This window comes from Vanessa cardui, chromosome 14, assembly GCF_905220365.1.
Source record: "Vanessa cardui chromosome 14, ilVanCard2.1, whole genome shotgun sequence".
Taxonomy (NCBI): Eukaryota; Metazoa; Arthropoda; class Insecta; order Lepidoptera; family Nymphalidae; genus Vanessa; species Vanessa cardui.
Window position 1 is genome coordinate 12,515,216 of NC_061136.1, and position 20,857 is coordinate 12,536,072.

The 20,857-nt window shown below is 33.2% G+C and overlaps 1 protein-coding gene across 1 annotated transcript; it reads right to left on the reverse strand.

Moving 5' to 3' along the window:
• Positions 1 to 14,716: 14,716 nt before the first annotated feature.
• On the reverse strand, positions 14,717 to 15,937 carry LOC124535426. The gene is made up of 2 exons (XM_047111638.1): positions 15,896 to 15,937; positions 14,717 to 15,368 (listed from the first exon to the last, which is right to left on the reverse strand). Exons 1-2 carry the CDS (start codon positions 15,911 to 15,913, stop codon positions 14,826 to 14,828), a joined length of 561 nt encoding a protein of 186 aa, XP_046967594.1. The 5' UTR covers positions 15,914 to 15,937; the 3' UTR covers positions 14,717 to 14,825.
• Positions 15,938 to 20,857: the final 4,920 nt, after the last annotated feature.

Genomic DNA, 20,857 nt, shown 5'->3' on the forward strand with positions numbered 1-20,857 from the left:
AATTTAAACCTTTATTGTTTCTGTTGAAAGACATCGAGGCAAGAATAAAAAAATAATTTTTGTATTAATTTATTATTTTAATAAACGTACGTAGTTTCCTATTTATTTCATAAAATTACATTTCATTTGTACAGTAACTACATTTAGTTCTTATATTTGTATATAATTATATAATAGCATTTAATGTTATTAATTCTTATAAAGTAAATACAAAAAAATATTTTTTATATTTGTACATAGTTCTTTATAAGATCACATTATAATAAAAAACTTGTATTAAATTCTGATTATGATTCAAGTGTTACATTGTTTATTTTTATATACATTCTAATAAAATCGAAAGTATTATTACAAACGCAATCTAACAATAAAAACATACATTTTAATAAATAGTAGAGTTTTCTGTGTAATTAAAAAAATAAAAAATGAAATCTTAAGAAAATATCACCCATGTCTATGCGATTCAAAGCTCTAGGTACCGCCCTACAGGCCGCGATTTGTTCGTATTTCAAACTCAGAACGGCTTGACAGAGACAACACAAACCCTATATCCGTCTCGCTCGCACCCAAACTCGCATCAAGTTATTAAAGTTGCAATCAGTTAATTATGGTGTTGTTTCCAACTTTATTAAAGGAAGCACTCGAATCTTTTTAATTACGGACGTATGTTGATGTGTGTGTAATTGGTGTTATGATTAAGACTCATTCTTGTATCGAGTTGTGAAAAACATGCTTTGATTTCGATGATAGAATATTTTTTATGCTATATTTTAGTTTACCTTGTGCCTGTAGTTACACTGGCTCATTAATTCTTCATACCGTTACATAACAATACTAAGTACTGTTGTTTGATGGTAGAATATCTGATGAGTGGATGGTACCTACCGAGTATCGCCGAAATTGTAGGTAAATATATAAATGATGAAAAATATTTTTTGTAATAATTTCTTATTTTGTTTTTTGAAAATGAAAACAAATTAAATATGTGCTAATATGATGTAAACACATACATAGGTGCTTTGTGCTAATGTAAACTTATTTGCTTTAAATATGTTTACATTATAATAGATAGCGTATATTTTCTTTCCGTACATACACGATGATTTACAAGAAAGGTTTATGAATAGCAGTTATGGATACTTTGTGTAAGTAAGCTATTGTTGTAATGATATGTGTCGATTGAGCGGAAAAAATAATACCTTCAGAAAACTTCTATGACGTGCGTAAATAGGCAAAGTTATATAACAATAAAGTATGTGGAGTTTGCAAGATGTACTATATATAGAATCTGACGGTTACGACCTTTTAGATATACGCATCAATTATGCTCGTATTTTTTTTAAATGTAGCAAACCGAAATGGCCCCGTGGTTAGAACGCGTACATCTTATCCGATGATTGCGGGTTCAAACACAGGCGACCACCACTGAATATTCATGTGCTTAATTTGTGTTTATTATTCACCTCGTGCTCAGCGGTGAAGGAAAATATCGTGAGGAAACCTGCTTGTGTCAAATTTCATAGAAATTCTGCCATATACATATTCCACCAACCCGCATTGAAACAGCATGTTCCAACGAAAGGGAGAGGAGGTCTTGGTTCAACAGTAAGAAATTTACAGACTGCTGTTGTTGTTGTTGTATTAAAAATTGCGTGTTTTTAAATCAACACACTTTTTTAATATTAACAGATTTATTCTATTATTTAAACGCCTATTCCATTCAGCCAAAACGAAAAAGTTCCTTGAAAAAAAAAACAATTATTAATGCTTAACAAATTATTAAAGAATATTTATATTATTAATAGTATTCATTTAACTACCACTGTGGCAGTCCATTACCAGTTAAATATTAGACTAACTTATCCTTTACAAAGATTGAATCCGATCTCGATCTGTGGTCCAATTCCCCGGTGACTGAGCGTACATCTCTGGTTTTCCTTCGAAATATGCAAGTTGTTAATTTCATTTGTGAATAAAACTGAGCTGAATCCAGGACAATTAATTAATTTTAATTATTATCTTAAAAACTGAATGATTTGTTGTCTTATTTTTTATTTTATTTATGTGTTTGTCTGATTTATTAATTAATATTAAGTAGTTATAATCCTCGAATCTTAAACGATGATAACGTGTGCCAATCCAACACACTACCACCGCCAAATTACCTAACCTACCTACCTGATACTTTACTTGTTTTTAATTCTAATGTATAATATGTATTCCATATTAGATGTATTTATTGATATTATAATTATATAAGATTAATGATTACTTGGTTTAAATAAATTATTTATAATTTAAGTAACTTATGGTTATTTTTAATTTAGGAATGACTATGAATATGATTATTAATATATGTACTTTGATATATTTAAAATATACAAAATTGAAGTTTGTTTTAAATAAGGACTTGTTTATTATTTTAAAAAAATAATGAAATATGTATATGCAATCTAATATAAATAATAAAGTAATCTATTATTAATAATAAAAAATATTAATTTAAGTATATAAATTAGTATAATTGAAATAAGATAATGCTTGAATGATATATTTCTAAACGGAACGATTTATACAAGTACCTAAATAAATTAAAAAACAAAAATAAATTTAAAATTAGAACACCTGACTAAAATTAAATATTTCCATTCACGCACACATACAAAACACTTCTAAGTCAGATCTGAAACCTTCTGACAAAGAAATAATGCGACAATCACGCGGTAATTTCATCACAACATGTTCGTGATACAACTTTGAGTGATGGTTTGTTTTATTGTTCATAATTTTCTCATTATTTTAAAGAACTTGTATGAATTTCTACTCTATGTAAATATGCTTAAGGAATGAATAACAGACAGAAAACTTCATGAGTGACGAATGCGAACCAAAAAAATGTAACGTAAGTCCTCCGTACAAGGTAACTGTGTTGTGATGGTCGAGGGAAGTAGGTTGTTCGTCCTGGAAATCCTCCAAGGAGGTCTTTGTCGATCAGAGGATGTCTTCGGCTAAGATGATGATGAAAGATCAATACTGGAATTTCATTAGAATATTGTTAGTTTTTATAAGTCAAATTAGTTAGAAAGATTTTTTTGAGTCTGCTGACGAAACTAAAATTTGCTCCAGAACAGGGCTTCTCAAACTTTCTGTGTCAGACCTCCACATATATAAATGTATTTTGATACTCCTATTTACATTCGTAGGATAGAATATCACATTGTTGAGATGATGCACGTTGAAACAAAGTCTTGAATGCGCTTGGGACCATGTGAAAGGCAACATTTTTATTTCGAATAAATTGTGGCTTTTTGTTATAATATTCCATATTAGAGCCATCAAGAGAATCAATATATAGTAAAATATTTATACTAACATAAAATAATATGCAAATATCAATCATATTATACATGTTGATTGACAATACATATAAACTAAAATTATGAGGAGATTAGAGGAAATGTTTATTTAAGGAAAGCTTTAAATGATATTATATTTCAAGTATACTACAAAAAAGTGTTAATTATGCGTGTTTAAGTTTGCAATTAATGAAATAATGAAAAAATAAATATGTTTATCAATTTTTAAGTATATTTGTTAGTCTAAAATACATATATTTATTAATTGTATATGTAATTAGTTAACCGAACATCACGTAAGTTTCCCTCATATTTACTATTATTGACATTTATTTTTATATACACAACATGTCTTTCTGACCCCCATCACAAAGAATATAACTCACATGCAAAACCAATGCGCCATTAACTGTGCCATCTAGAATGTTCTATTCCTCGTGTCTTTTACCTCTGTAACCAGAACATATCAATACAGAGCATATAAAACATTAACATTTACTTGGTGATAGGGCTTTGTGCAAGCCCGTCTGGGTAGGTACCACCCACTCATCAGTTATTCTACCTCTAAACAACAGTACTCAGTATTGCTGTGTTCCGGTTTGAAGGGTGAGTGAGCCAGTGTAACTACAGGCACAAGGGGACATAACATCTTAGTTCCCAAGGTTGGTAGCACATTGACGATGTAAGGAATAGTTATTATTTCTTACAGCATCATTGTCTATGCTCGCTATGGCCCATATGCTCGTCCGTCAACCTATACCATAAAAAAATATAGGTCGGAAATAATGAGTTTACACGTATACGAACTCATTTATTAGAAAGACAACTTGATTAAGTTTTATAGGTTGTTAGTTGAGAGATGCCTATGGTTTACAAATCTGTAAGTGTATGTTTCTTTGTTGAATGAACCTCTTGGTCTCTAAGTCTTGGGACAGCTACAGCTCAAGACGTGCGTACTGACTGGAGTAATAATTTCAACATGTCGGATTACAATAATTAAGGTCCATTGGAATCCGCGATATATATTTACTAGAAAATTATAATATTTAGTAATAACATGGAGCCGAGATGGCCCAGCGCTTAGAACACGTGAGCGTGCCGAATCAGTTTTCAGCAAAGAGGTTACGTAAAGAAGGTTTTGAACGTTTTAAAAGTCGTTCTTATTTTTGTTATACCACAGAATACGTTTTCTTTTTATAAAGGCCAGATTATCCATTAGGCAATGGAGGCAACTGCCTAGGGATTCGCATCAGTTGAGGGCCTGGGCAATAAGGTTGTAAAATTCTGATTTAAAAAATTCAAGGAATTATTGTACATTTGAAATTTAAAAAAAAAACATCTTCGTAACTTTGTATGTAAATATATTTTTAAGAATGGCAACAATGTTCCAAATTAATTACGGAATTCCTAATATACCAATTTATCCCTCCTATGAGCCTATCACTTGTGTTTATAGTAGGAAGGACAATAGCCAATAGGGACCAGGATCGATCCAGCGAGTTTTTACATCGCTAGGCGGCACGTAAACCATTGCGCTAATGACGCTGTACTTATGTATAATATCGCATTATCGTATTTTAGATGCTTATTCTGTAGTGAAACTGCAATGAGTACCTAGTTGACATATATACCTTCTTTGTCACTGGAAAAACGCCTTAAGAACCCCACATGTTTCCCATATGTGAGGCTCGCCAGTGTCCAGGACACCAGAATACCCACTAAAAAATCAGCGAAACCCTCTCCGTCTTTTTCTTTCAGTGCGCGCCACAGGATCGCTTCCGTATGCTGTGACTTATAACCTATTATATACCTAAATATATGCCGAAACATCAAAAAGTTTAATTAGGATTTATTTATTATTACATCGTTCATGCTGGCAACATCAACATGACGTAGAACACATGACAGCCGAAAATAATGTTTTCGTTGGAATCAAAATTAGGTATATTATGAACTTGAACGACTAGACTGGTATTTCCAATATCATCATGTCTGATAGCGAGTTAATGCCTCCTCGATATATATAACTATTGCGTGGGTTATACTTAACTAAAAGGAATTTGTATCATCTCGATACCTTATCAAACTAACCCTTAAAACTAATCATAATAAACGATTAAACTCGACTAATATGTTAATGCTTCCTTAAAGTTCGGTAAAACTTATTTTATCGAATTTCGCTAACATCTAAGTAATTAGATGAATAGTGCAGAAGGTTATCATGGTTTGCAATACAGATGCTGGATAAGCAGTCCGAGCTAGTAAAGGAGAGTATGGTAACTCATGATAACGATTTCACAAACAATTATTGTTATATTTGGAGCCGGTATCAGCCACGGGAACGCACCTCAACAATCGAAAGAAAGAAGCGATACGAGTTTCTTGATTGACACAGTAAATTATCTTAAAAAAGGTAATTTGTAAAAAAAAACATATCCTCCTTCTCTTAGGCTCCTCTCCCCTTGAGGAGAAGGTTTAGAACATATTCCACCTCGCAATTCCAATGCGGATTGGAATACACGTGTGGCAGAATTTCTTTGAAATTAGACACATTCAGTTTCCTCACGATATTTCCTTTCACGAGCTCGAGATGAATTATAAACACAAATTAAGCACATACATATTCGGTGGTGCTGGGTTTGAAGCCGCAATCATCGGTCAAGATGCACGGGTTACTAACCTAACCTAACCACTATGTCATCTCGGCGTTATTCTTAATCATGGCTATATTATATTTGTGTCTCTAACCTCTGCAAGCGAAACGTATGTGTTTCCAAAATATGCAAGACTAACTTCGTGCAAGTTGGTGTCCTAACTATCCTTACGAGACGCTAAGATGTCTTGGTTATGCTCTCAGCTAATCTGAATCCATACATACATTAAAACCAGCTTATATTCCCGATTCGCTACACAGCTCGCTGTCTAACAACAAAGACAAAGCCTTGCTGTAGTTCAGTAAGCTATTCGACCGTAAGAATGATTAATTATGTTCGTAACTTCGTAAAATTTTCATGAAATTGTCATTTTGTTAATTCTTATTTATAAAATTGAATAACACCATAAATGATTTTTATTTATAAAGAAATAATTAACAAGCCGCTAAATCTCTGCATTTTAATTCTGTAATATCTTCGAAAATGTCCACTTTAATTACATTATGTAATTAAGTATAAAAAAAAAGTAAAGTAACAGCCCTTAAATTTCCCACTGCTGGGTTAAGGCCTCTTCTTCCATTAAGGAGAAGGTTTGGAACATATTCCACTGCGCTGTTCCAATGCGGGTTGGTGCAATGCAAATTTGGCAGAATTTCGATGAAATTGGACACATGCAGGTTTCCTCACGATGTTTTCCTTCACCGCCCAGCAAAGATAAATTAGAAACACGAATTAAGCACATATATATAGTGGTGCTTGCCTGGATCATCTCAACTCAAAATATATTAGTCTATATTAAACGAACAATATATATAAAGTACTTAATTGCATAAGGATTAATGCTATATTTCTTAAAATCCCTTGGTAAATAAGCTAACATATCTCGTAAAAGTACAGGATAAAAAAATGTTATTGTGGATTATCCCTAAGAGATCGTAATACACCATAGGAAACTTTTTCGTCGATCTATTTAAGGTGTACGAAACTGTAGTAAATTATTATTTTTCTATCTTGTAGAGTTGAGCAAGCGTTTGCAATTTAAACCCAAAAAGTATTTATATACATCACAATAAAAACCTCTGGAATAATCAGTGTTTCTCTTCTATATTATTCATGCATGCATACACACAAACGTTCCTCGTGAATCAGCCCATCTATTAAAAAAGTGTATCAAAATCCGTTAAGTATTTTAAAGATTTTAACATACACGAGGATTGACAGACATACGGGATGCGACTTTGTTTTATACTATGTAGTGATTGTAATGGGTACGGCTCATGTATGGTATTAATGTTAATTTTGTGATTATATGATTAAATAAATAATTTAATTGCACGTTATAGTATAAACTTTTTAAATTAATGACAGAATAAAAGAAACCAACACATGGAATGCACTTTTAAAGCTGCTAACACTTGTAATGATAAATTCCGTTTAATTAATTAACCAATACTTAAGCTAGTTCATTTAGTTTTACTATTCCTTATATTTGAAGAGAGGTTTCATTGAAAAGAAATACTAGTAACGCTGTTTAAACACTGTTACGAGTTCCCATAATAGAGCTGTTAGTTAATTAATATATATGTAGTCGTTGAGCAGATCAGAGACACAGAGAAAAACGTGATTGCCATTTTAAAGCTTCTTCTTTGATCATAAATAAATAAATAAATAAATATGAGACAACATCGTTCACATTAATCTGATCCCAATGTAAGAAGCGGCACCACAAACACCCAGACCTAAGACAACATAGGAAACTATTTATTTTTCTATTCATAGGAAACTATTTCTATTTTCTATTTACTATTTTTTTTTCTTTCTCTCTTATATTATAAATAGAATAAAAACACGAAATACTTTGATCAAAATATATTATAACGATTAATTTTATTAGGTACATTCGTGAATAAATTAAAAAATAAATTACCCCAACCCACGGAAGGAACAACGTATATAAAACGACATAATTCCAAAGCAGCTTGTCAATTTTTATGCTTGTGTGCGTGTGTATAATTACAACTACTACATTTCAACAGCATTTTTATTTTATTTACGTGGGCTTAGGTCATAGCTTATACACCTACATAATTATAGTATAATAAAGGTTAGACGAACATAGCCACTTGTCCACTTAAAATATAAATCTTACCTCCAAAGCGAAAATAATCTGTCAGCTCTTCACCAGGATTACAAATTACTATCTCAGATTCTATTGTACTATTCCTTTATGTGCGAGATTTCATAGAACCAAATCGTAACTAGAAACAGATGTTGTATTTCTTTAGTGTTTATAAAATTTTCCCAAACACTTATATAAATAATATAAAAAAATTATGAAATTATTACAATTGAATTAGGTACTTATTGATGCTAAAAGTCTGAAGACTGAAAAAACACACAGATGTTTTTTTTCTTTTTTTAATTTATAATGTCCATTATAAATTTTCCGATAATTTGCCATGTGTCCATAATAGGATAAAATTTTACACCGAGACGTACACTAATTTTAGTTCCATTTTGTGTAGGAGATTTTGGCAGTTTAAAATGGCGTCAGCAATATCTTACTTAAATTTAAAAAAATCTAAATATACTTTATTCAAGAAGGTTTTTACAAGCACCCCGAGAATCCCCCCTAGGTGTTGGAGGCCAGCATAGGCGGGTCGACCGTCAGGGCGTCACGGTAGCATGCGTAAGCGATCCCGTGGCGCCCGCCGAAAGACGGAGAGGGTACCGCTGGTTTTTTAGTGGGTAAACCCGGTGATCCTGGGTGCACTCGGCGTTCAGGAAACTGGGGAGTCCCACACACCCCCCCCCCACTTCCATCACGTGGGGGAAGCGCGTAAAGCGTTTTTTTCCAGCGAAAAAAAAAAAAAAGGTTTTTACAAGCACTTTTGAATCGTCATTTAACAAACTATATTAAGAGATGCTACCACAGATTTTGAATGTAGATTCTACCGAAGAGAACCGGCAAAACTCATTTGATACTCTTTTTAAACATTTTATAATACAAAGTTATGTTAGCGTAATCCTGCCTCGAAGTCAACTAGTATTACCTGCGAGCCTTTATATAATCTATGTAATCCCGTAATATTAATATTTTTTATTAATATATTTCTACAAATAATTTTCATTTCGGTATAATTTCGTTATAATTAGTAAATATACGACATGATTGCATTTGAAAATTGTAACTTTAATAAAATAGTTTCAAAAAGATTTCCCATTAATACCGCCCATTAGACCCGCATCTCACTCGATCAGATAAAGACTTTAAATCGTTTAGATGTTATACACTGTCTGGTCCGTGTAATGGCTAGAAAATAAGGCTGTATAAAGGTCATGTCCATAAAGTTATGCAGGAAACTCCCAGTAAAAGCGATGAACGGGAAGTTTCAGTGTCTCCTACGGTGCGGATGGCACGTAAAGCATTTGGCTGTTTGTAATCTCTCTCCGATCGTGTAAGATAGCCGTCCCATTAAACTATGGAAGTTACTAAATAGACAGTGGACTCGTGTTGGTGCATACACTTAATTATGTTCTACTAGTGATACGCCCTGGCTTCAGATGAGTGCAATTCATACCCTATAGTACTCGGAAATAATGTAACTTACTACCAGTGAAAAATTATTAAATTGTGTCATTTCGGAGATTACTTACAAACACGTGAAAACTAATTTTCCCTCTTTAAATAACTCCTACATGCAAAACAAACAAATTTAAGCTCTTTATAAAATATAGATAAAACAATGGTTTAACTTTCTTTATCATCTAGTGATTGTATTCTTGTACAGAAGTAGCGGTTCATGAATATGACCACACAATAATATCCTCATTTCTTCTTAATAACATTTGTAATACTTAAAGGGTTTAATCGATTTGTACGTAAGAAAATTTCATCGAAAAATTCATTTTAACATAGGTTTTAATGTATTCTCAGAAGACATTTTCCTTTCCAAACTCACTTCCTATTACCTCTGAGCACAAGATGAATTATAAACAAAAATTAAGGCAATGAAAACACATTGCCACTTGCCTAGAATTTAACTCCAATCTATATTCTACCCAATGGTTTATTCGGGCTTCGTAGACATTATAAATATTCAAAATTATATTATATTATACATCTTTCAAGCACTTCTTACTTATTTCACATAATGAGTAAGTATACAAACTTCTACAAAAACATAAAAGCGTCTCTTACAAACATCATAAACTAAAATTATTGTATATGTATTTATATAACAAGAATATCATTTAAGAATACAAATACGAAAAACGAAAGGGTTAATAATAGTTATATATTGATACAAAGCAAGCAAAGCCGTCGGTAAAAGTTGTTTGTTTAAAACGCGGTACATACATAATTATATTTATTAGTTTTTGTTTCAGTAATACGAAAATTGTATCTTAATTTATAGAACAGTTCAAAAGGTATTCCCGACTAGTTTGCTTTTAATTTAATCTGTTTTAATTTAAACGTAGTTGTGGGAGACTCTTTAAGAAAGGCATTTTAATTATTTGAAAAACTGAAGCCATTTATGTAACTATAATCGAGTTTCTGACGTAGAGAGATTTTTCTTATATTATCTAGATTTGATTTTATGTTAATCGGGCCCTGCTGCAAAAGCCGCAGAGGGTCATAGCGGTGAGATGCATCAGAGGGTACCGTACGGTGTCGTGGACTGCGGCAACACTTCTCGCGGGCGATCCGCCCTGGGAGCTCCAGGCGGAGGTGCTCGCGGAAGTGTACCGGTTCCGGGTGGAGGCGAGGGACCGCGGCGACCGTCTAGGGTCAGCGGAGATCGGGCGGATCAGGGCTCTAGCCTATGGCCTAGGGCGCTAGGAAGCACGGCACACTGTCGTACAGAATGACGCAGGTACTTACCGGACACGGATGCTTCGGTAAGTACCTGCACGGGATAGCGCGGCGGGAGGAGTCACCCTCCTGCCACGAGTGTGGTGCGCCAGTGGACACGGCGTACCACACCCTGTACGAGTGTGCTGCGTGGGGGCCCCAGAGGCACATCCTTGCGGCGACGGCACATATGTTAAATAGAAAGAAATAGAGAGTCATAAAAAGGGTGGGGATAGACGCATAGATGAGGCAATCATTAATTCCAAAGACGAGATAAGAGAGCATCATCAAACCATCAGGGCTGTAGTTCTATCATACAAGACGAGATACATATTCAGTTACACTGCTTATAGACTTTGGAACTATTTTAATGCCTTCCGATATTATAAATAAAGACATAATTTCGTGATGTATAATACAAATAATGAGCCCCTCGTGCGAATTTAAATCACACATATCACAAACTGTCGCGTTTGCAACACGAATAAATTATTTCGAGGAATCTGCAACGTCCCTGAGAGTCTTTTTAGCAGGAAGGTAGACTGTTTAATAGGTCATCTTCATAAGTGGTCACGCACATTAATATTACTTGTAATAACATGGCCAACTCACTGCCTTCGACCTGGAATACGGGTACAGAAGAAAGGTACGAATTTAAAAGTGAATTTAAGTGGTTGAACTTATAGATCGGGAAATGATAATGACAAAATATTTGTTCATTTGTACCAGTATTGCGGTTCTTCAGGGGTCTAATTACGTAAAGACAAAAAGGAAAAAGATGGTCATAGCGCTCGCACCGGCGGCCCAATCGCGTGGGCTTTTATCGAACGCGTCGGAAAAATGTCGAACGATTTGTTCCACAAAAAATGCTTGCATTTTCAGATAGTCGAAAAAAAAAAGAAGTAGGCGGTAGCGAAATGCCATACTTCTCGGGTGTGGCTTACGGCCCGCCATAACGACGCAAATACATTAATTATAACAAAACAATCCAACCATTTGTACCAGGCTAATTTTTGGATAGCTAATTATCGTCGAGTAGCCATTCACGAAATCACCTGGCCATACTTTTCCGAGAGTTCCCAATGGCCGCCATACCACTGAAAAGGAGTTTTTTTTTTTTTTTTGTTTCGCCAAACGATTTGGACCAGTATTGCATTTGAATTTTTGAAAAGTATTAGGCAAAATGTGACCGTTATAATTTTTCCCATACTTCTAGTAGGGAGAACATTCTTATTACCATAAGAATTAAATAATTGATTATACTTGATAGATAATATATATTACTTCACATATATTATCTTTACAGTATAAAATGCCGTTTTTTTATGAAACAAGCTAACGTAATTATTCTCTACATTTATTATCTCTATTAATCAACCTATCCATGCAATCGATGCATCTTTGCTAATGCAACGGCCTTGAAAATATTGCCGGGCAAAATCATGAAAGTCATTTTTTCCTCTCGGGTATTGAATTATTTCCCGCCAAGTAATTTCCGAATTCTAGAATAAGAAAGAGTATCACGGAGAGCTTCCAACCCAGCTTTTGTATCTTGGTGATAGTCCGCTGTCCACTATGAGTTTGCGCGTATCGTACATGTTTTATTTTCATTAATCGTACATTATAATTCAATATAAGAACGTGATTTTTGTCCGTTTAAATTAATCTAGCGTAAATAATGACTGTACGAATTAAAATCGCTTATTGGAATAATAAATCTTATCCTATTAAATCAATGTTTTATGACTATACATAAATATTTGCGAAGATAAATAAAGTATTCAAAATAAACTACCTTAAAATACGATTGTATAAGTAAAATTTAAATATTTATCTTTTAAAAACAAAACGAGAAAGAATATTAATATAGAATAGAGCCAAGATAGTCTAGCAGCTGAAAAATTTAAATTTTAACCAGGCACGACTGATATTTCATATGCTCGGCACTAAAAAAACATCCTGAGGTAATCAGCATGATTTCATTGAATTTCATAACTTTGGCTGATTTTAAGCTATAAACTTAAAAAATGTGAAAGTATAAACAAATCTCTTAAAGACTAGTATAAAGTACTAGTAACAGTGGCGAAGCTATCGTAGGGCCAGGAGGTGCAGTACACCAGGGCCCCGGAGTTCAGGGGGCCCTGTAAACTAAACCTTAAGCTTCTGAAGCTAGAAAAAGACGACCCGAAAAGATTTTTTATTTGGTATCTATAATTTTAAAGAGTAATTATTAGTTAAAGAGGGATCCTATCCATCTAGAGGGGGTGAGGGCCCAATTCTTTTTCTAAGCACCGGGGCCCTTCCTTGCCTAGCTAAGCCACTGACTCGTAGACATTTTTCACTTGCCGATTCATTAATTAATATTTAAAAAAAAATCATTTTATTCAACAAAAGATTATATAGATGATTGCATGAAGGTAATACTTGTTGACTTCCAAGTGGGATATATTATATATACCTATATTTAACAATCACAATGTATTTCAAATGGTGGAAAATAACAATTACTAGAGTTTCTTGTCGGATCTCATCGACAGAATATACATTCCGAACTCGTGCGAGCTTTACTTTTAAAATAGTACTATGAAATGACGATTCAAAAGTCCTTGTAAAAGTCTGCTTGAATAAATCATCTTATCAAAATTATATAATGAAATGATTATTGTTAAGTTAGCATTATACTTTCTTATGATTCGAATAATATTATCATCATCAGCCCCTTTTTGTCCACTGCTGGACATAGGCCTCTCCCAGTGCACGCCACTGTGGTCTTTCTCCGGCTACTCGCATCCAGCTCCTGCCTGCTACCTTGCGCAAGGCGGCAAAGCGACTAATGTCATTTACTAATAATTTATATTTACTCTAAAACATTAATCGTATCTACAACTCAATTCGTTAACAAAAACCATATTAAATTTAAGCGATAGTTTCTAACGTACACATACAAAAGATAATATGATACAAAAACATTGGTACTATACGACACAACTTAGATGTAGCATCGGCAAATTCAATAAAACCGATTACTGCCGATTTATTCAACTAATAGAAATAGCTCCCTATCGCGCCATTTGATGCTATTTGTCGCTACAGATTTTCGCGTCATTTCAACCCGAGAAAGCAAGTGCATGTAAATCGAAGTGTCAAATTGACGAATATATTTAGTCATATGATATTACACGTGTTTGTGTAAAGATCATATTCACATAAGAAATAAATATTGACAATTTGGGATAGCGCACTTAATTCGGATATGATCGGTTTTACGAATTTTGCCGATGCTATTTAGTTGTCGTTCTATAACCGCCATTATGTATGTGTGTGTGAGCAATAATTTTAATTAAAATATAGAAACGGTTCAAATTTATGTCTCAAAATCCACATTTGCATGATTTCGTTTTGGATCCCTCGGCGTTTCGAATTAGTCATGATAATTGTTCCGCAAAGTCTGTCTACTTAAATTTTTTCTCGGAAAATTAAATTTCAACTTTAAAACGAAAATTACGGAGCTCCTACGCTATGTTACGAATTTTTTCGAGAATAATTCTGGTAGTATTATAAATAAGGTAGGATTAATGGATGGATTAATGTTAAGATATTTTACAATTTATTATTATTTTAAAGTTTCATTTTGATTTTGATATATTTGCAAATATCAGATACTATAAATATGATATTAATAAATAATGTAATTTATTTATTAATTAGTAGAAATAAATTCAAACCATCATTTGATTGATTGAAATATATATATATATAGAAATCAGTATTATGGACAATAATATACAATAGCATAATTCTCCATAATACAGATTTATCGACTGCAACATTTATCAATCCACAGAAAATATTTGATAGCGACAGTTGCTGTGCTATAACCGTAACAGCACTGTTTACAAATCTAAATCTTTGAAGAGAAACGTCAAAATCACAGGCAAACATTTAAAAGTGTAAAATGCGTTACAAATCGTTTTCAGAATTGCTATCAATCGACGACTCTTCCTTCTGTTTTGCATTCTGTTTCCCGTTTAATAAATTCATCAGATCCACCTTCTGCATCGTAACCCTCACGAGATCCTTTAGAATCTTCCTTATATCTTCATCCTTGGCTATCAGAGCCTTTATGTTTTCTTTCGTAAAACCTAAGCCTCTCCTCCCGGGGACTTGTGGCATTTGGGGTGATATTGGTTTCATTCTATTTTGTTTTTTATTCAGGGGCTTTATATTCGGTTGAGGTGGTTTGGGCTCGAATTGTATGTTGTTTTGGCCTTGCATCTGCCTGCCCAGGGGCATTTTTTGGCTGTCCACGCATTGGTCACCGCAACACATCGTGCAGCACATCTTACACTCCTGCTGCTGTGCCGGTGCTCTTAATACAGTATTTTCCGTTGGTTTCTGTTTATGATTACAGTCTTTATAGTACAATATATTTTCTATGCTTTCTGAAGATATGTGCTTGTATCGCTTCGCAGATATGCTCGTGAGATGCAAAATTATCGTCACCTGGAAACAAATTGTTGTTTTTATTAAATTAAATTTTGTATCATCTTCCTTCCCTTATCCCAATATAATATATATGTTATAATAAATCCGGACGGATATATAATGCACTTCTAGGAATGTTTTAAAGTCAAACAAAAAATAATAAAAAAATATAATTTGTGATGTCATCGAGTCTCTATACCTCTCTGTCGGACGTCGTCTCACAATTCTTTCTAACCATTTCGTCTTTCACACAATCCATTCATTGTTTTTTTGGTCGTCCTCTACCCGTATTTCCATATTCAAACTCAAACTCAAATTGCTTTATTCAATATATATGTATTACACTTTCTTTTGGTGGTTAATTGAAACAATACCATCGGCTCGGAAAAGAAAATACCCTGACCTGAGAAGAACCGGCGAAAGAAACTCGGCGGCTTTTTTTTTCATATTAAATTAAATTTCGTAAGTGTACAAAATTTGAAAACTTTGGACTCTTTAATTTTAACAGTCACTGTTATTTAGTTAATGTCAAACTAAAAACTTACCATTTCTAAATATCTCATCGCGTCTAGCTCATAATAGCACAGGAAAATCACTAGTATTATGGTTTGCAAGTTTCAAAAAAACACACAATGTGTTTAGAAAACAGAGCTGATAAAGAAGTCGACTACTATTATAAAATGTCAGGAAATAAGTTCACGTTTCATTTGTAATTGGTTATTGAGGATATCCACGGAAAAGAATATTTCAATTCAGGGGTCAGATTTGGGTCGAGTGTTGAAGATTATATAACCTTTTAATTGTTATAAAATAACTAATCATCATCTGTAAAAGTCTTTATAATTTTAGAACATTTAGAGAAAATGTTACATTCACGTCAAATATATATCTTTAATTGAATTATCAATAATCTTAATACTAAAGCCGCATTACTAGTGAGTGATTGTATTTACAGATCAGTAGTTCAAATAACTAATTATGAATGACATTAAGACGGTTTTGTACAAATAGCGCAAGACTAACACTGTCAATAATGACTTTTATGATGATGATGATTTACCTAATATTATTACGCTATCCAGGCCAAGTATCTAATGGGTACATATAATATAATAGAAATAATATGCGTCTTTGTTCATGCTCGCCGATTCAAATAATAATAAATATGAGACAACATCACATATATTACTCTGATCCCAATGTAAGTAGCTCAAGCACTTGTGTTATGGAAAATCTGTAGTAACGACGGTACCACAAACACCCAGTCCCAAGACAACATAGAAAACTAATGATAATCTACATTGACTCGACCGGGAATCGAAGCCAGGACCTCGGAGTGGCTTCGATTCTCGGCCGTACCCAAAAATCGGTGTACATACCTGTTGAAGGTTTATTTACAAAGTGCGGAATCAGTCAATGATGAGTCATGAGGCTAAGCAGATTTTGCTTACGGTCGAGCCCTATAATAGCCAACTTACCTTATATATTGATAACGCAAGCCGATTTTGATCCCAGTAGTTTTAAGAGATGGCTTTATACAAAAAACAGTTGTAGTCACATTTTGAAGCCATAAATGGGGAGAAAATTAAAAAGCGTTCTTGATTGCGAATTACTAAATTGTCATTATATAACAAAGAATTAATTTTTTTATGGTATAGGGTGGCGTACGAGTATATGGGCCACCTGATGGTACCTACCCAGGCGGGCTTGCACAAAGCCCTACCACCAAATAATATAAGTGAGCGGAAAAAACTCACTAGTCTTCATTTAAAATGGTTGTTAATAAGTACACCATTACCAACCATTCCTCTAATAATGAATAAGTAAAGTTACAGAATGGTAATATCTCACTGCCAATCTAAGGCCTCCACTCTCTTTAAGAAATCTAAGAAATCGGAACCAGAGGATAGCAGGAACAAACAAGCAAGAACAAAATTTACCATTTTGTTTGACACTATAGTACATTGCGCTGCTCTATGCTGCTGCTGGATTATTGGATTAGAAATAACGTAAGGCAAGATTTTAATATTTATTAATAAAAATATTAAAAAAAGTTAGGCTTTTCTAGCCCAATTGGCTGTTCGCGTCGGCAGGGCCCTCGCATTCCGTCGTAACAAACCATTCCTTTTGTAGTACTGAATCTTATCGAGTAGGACCTTGTGTTTCGGATAATAATTATTATTTCTCGACTCTTTTACTCTCTCGACTTTTAAATCATAGCAACGTTGGAACCACCATGGCAACAATAGGGATCCTTTCCAATTCTTTTCCATTTCATAACAGAACTCCTTGTTTGGAAATTTCATTTTCGCTAAGTCTAGTACTGGATTTTTCGGTATCACCGTTGGTCCAGACGGTTTTAAGTGTCGTTGCTTTGGTGGTAACAAATGACAGTTAATTAATTGTACTGATAATACACACGTCAGATATATCTGAAATGAAAAGAGAACGAATTATCCAATAAAGTGTTGTCTTATCACAGATCTGTTTGCTGGACAAATGTCTTGGTTCCTCCGAAGCAGCCAATTTGAAGTATTCTTAAGCACTTAATCGACTCACACAGGTTTCTCATAACATGCACCTCGCAGCACGAGATTATAAGCGAAAATCAAGACCATGAAAATTTACTAGTCCTGTGTTGGTTCAAACTCCACAAACTTCTTCATCAAAATCAACATTCATAATGTATTCCACATTATATTTCTAATATAATGCGCTTGCAGTCGCATTTTGCCATGAAAAATGCTCAAATAAGAAAACATACAATACACATATTTATATTATTAAGTATTACATATTGTGTACTAAATATATTTGCTGTTAATTGATTAAATCGACAGTTGGAATTCCTACCCACACACGGAAAAGTGTTTTCATAAAATATTAAAAACATATTCCAAGTATTTCCCAATAAATCGCAATTAAAAATATACTCACATACTTTATCATAACGTTGGTTTTATAGCGAGTGAAGTAATAACCGTTTTTAATTATAAAAGAGCAATAATAGTCAACAGCGGATTACAATTATTTTCATATCAATTTTATTGCTTTATATGATATGATACGAAAACTTACGATTTTATTAACATCAAGTGATGTGTGTGACCAGGATTTAAAACACTGATAAATATAGTTGGGCCTTATTTATTTTGAATATGTATGTCAACTGGTACGAAACTATTTAGCCACGCAAAGATCAGTGTGTCATTTTAATTGGTTACAAAATGGGAAACATTCCTGATAACGTTTCTCTGATTTACATTAAGAGCTCGAGCAACGAAAACTAAAGCTATTAACAATTATCATTATTTATGCACTGACACTATTAATATGAACACTAATATCGTTTATTTGCTAGACCCGGATATAGCCTCAGTAATGAATTAGATTTTAGTATGAACACTTTAATAAAAAAAACCAGATTCATTGGAAATAATGGCTAAAAATGTCTTAAGCAACATTGCCCTTTATTTTTAAAAGGCATTGTAAGACATCGCACACATTTGCTATTATAAGCCAATATTTTAATTTAATTTAGCTAGTGAGCAGAGATGGCCCAGTGGTTAGAACGCATGCATCTTAACCGATGATTGCGGGTTCAAACCCAGGCAAGCACCGCTGATTCATGTGCTTAATTTGTCTTTATAATTCATCTCGTGCTCAGCGGTGAAGGAAAACATCCTGAGGAAACCTGCATGTGACAAATTTCATAGAAATTCTGCTACATGTGTATTCCACCAACCCGCATTGGAACAGCGTGGTGGAATATGTTCCGAACCTTCTCCTTAAAGGGAGAGGAGGCCTTTAGCCCAGTAGTGGGAAATTACAGGCTGTTGTTGTTGTGTTTGTTAGCTAGTACAGCATTGTGATACAAAACGACATCAAAGCATTTTTTTTTTTTGGTAAAGGACGAGCATATAGGCCACCTGACGGTAAGTGGTCACCATCACCCATAGACAATGACGCTGTAAGAAATATTAACTATTTCTTACATCGTCAATGTGCCACCAACCTTGGGAACTAAGATGTTATGTCCCTTGTGCATGTAGTTACACTGGCTCACTCACCCTTCAAACGGGAACACAACAATACTGAGTACCGTTATTTGGTGGTAGAATAACTGATGAGTGGGTGGTATCTACCCAGACGGGCTTACACAAAGCCCTACCACCAAGTTTTGGTAAACGCAATAAATGAGTGTATTTTCAGCACTCGACGGGTTAGGTTATTTTAGCACTCTCCGAAGTTACCATCCCTTAACTAGCATTATTCAGCATTTATTCTCAGCTTAGCTTATTGTAGGATGCAATTGTAAAGTTATTAACATAGAGTAATAGGTACATTGTAACGAGTAAGTGTAACATAAAGTATAAAATGCTACAGGCATTTTATATTTTATTGCTCTTCGAATAAATATAAAATTGATTATTGAAATGTACAAAAAAGATATTTGATTTTCATGTTAAACAGAAAAATAAAGCAACATTTTTTTTATGATGAAATTACAAAATTAAAATCTGGCAAGTTTCAATTTGAACGTTTGCAACAATGCTGGCTATTATCGTAATGAAGACGAAAAAATAGAGCTTGGGTCAACAAGTTCGTCTTTAGGTTAGGATCGCTTTAATATTTCATACTTTCAACAATACAAAAGCAGCATTATGTTTTATACAATGCTAAATGTATAAAATCAAATCGGTATTATCTCACTTATTCTCTGAATATCGCGTTTTATATTCTCAGACAGGTGATTAAAAACCTACTCACTTAATAACAATAGACTTAACAAAATATAAAAAAAAATTAAAGGCATAAAAAATATATTTTCACTTTATTATAACACGAAAAGTCACCCAAAAACATAATAATAAGGTACATAATAATAATAAAGAGGATAATATACAGGTAAATAACCTATAGGCACATTAAATTTAATATATTCTTTCTTATCACTCTTATTTTTTTCCTTTTTTGAATCAACGCTTGACAAATTAAAAAACAACAATAAAAAAATCAACAATTTCCACAAATGCAAATGCATTTTTGAATTGGAATATATTCCAAATTTAAATAATTATTTTTATTTCTTACAACAGACTTAAAACGATTGTAAAATAAAAGTCAATTTAAAAAAGTTTGTAATGAACAACAAGAAAACCATTTTATGACTTTTATAATCAATTTTTATCGAATAATAAGATTATCGATATTAATAATTAATTATAATCGTTATTGGATTTTCGAACCTCTCAGGTTGCGTAATTGAGTTTAGAGTCGAGTAGGCTTTTACCTGCTTTCTTTTACCACAAAAAAATCTCCTTAATAATTTAACGTCAGAAATTAACACCAATGTTATATTCGCTGTCACTATTAAAAGCTATATTTAGTGTAACATAACAAACATTTAAAACTAAATTATTTATTCCCATAATATTAAAAAATAACGCAATTTAAGTGTCGTCCTAAGCAACCTGATAAAAAACCTACGTTATCTTTGTAAATAT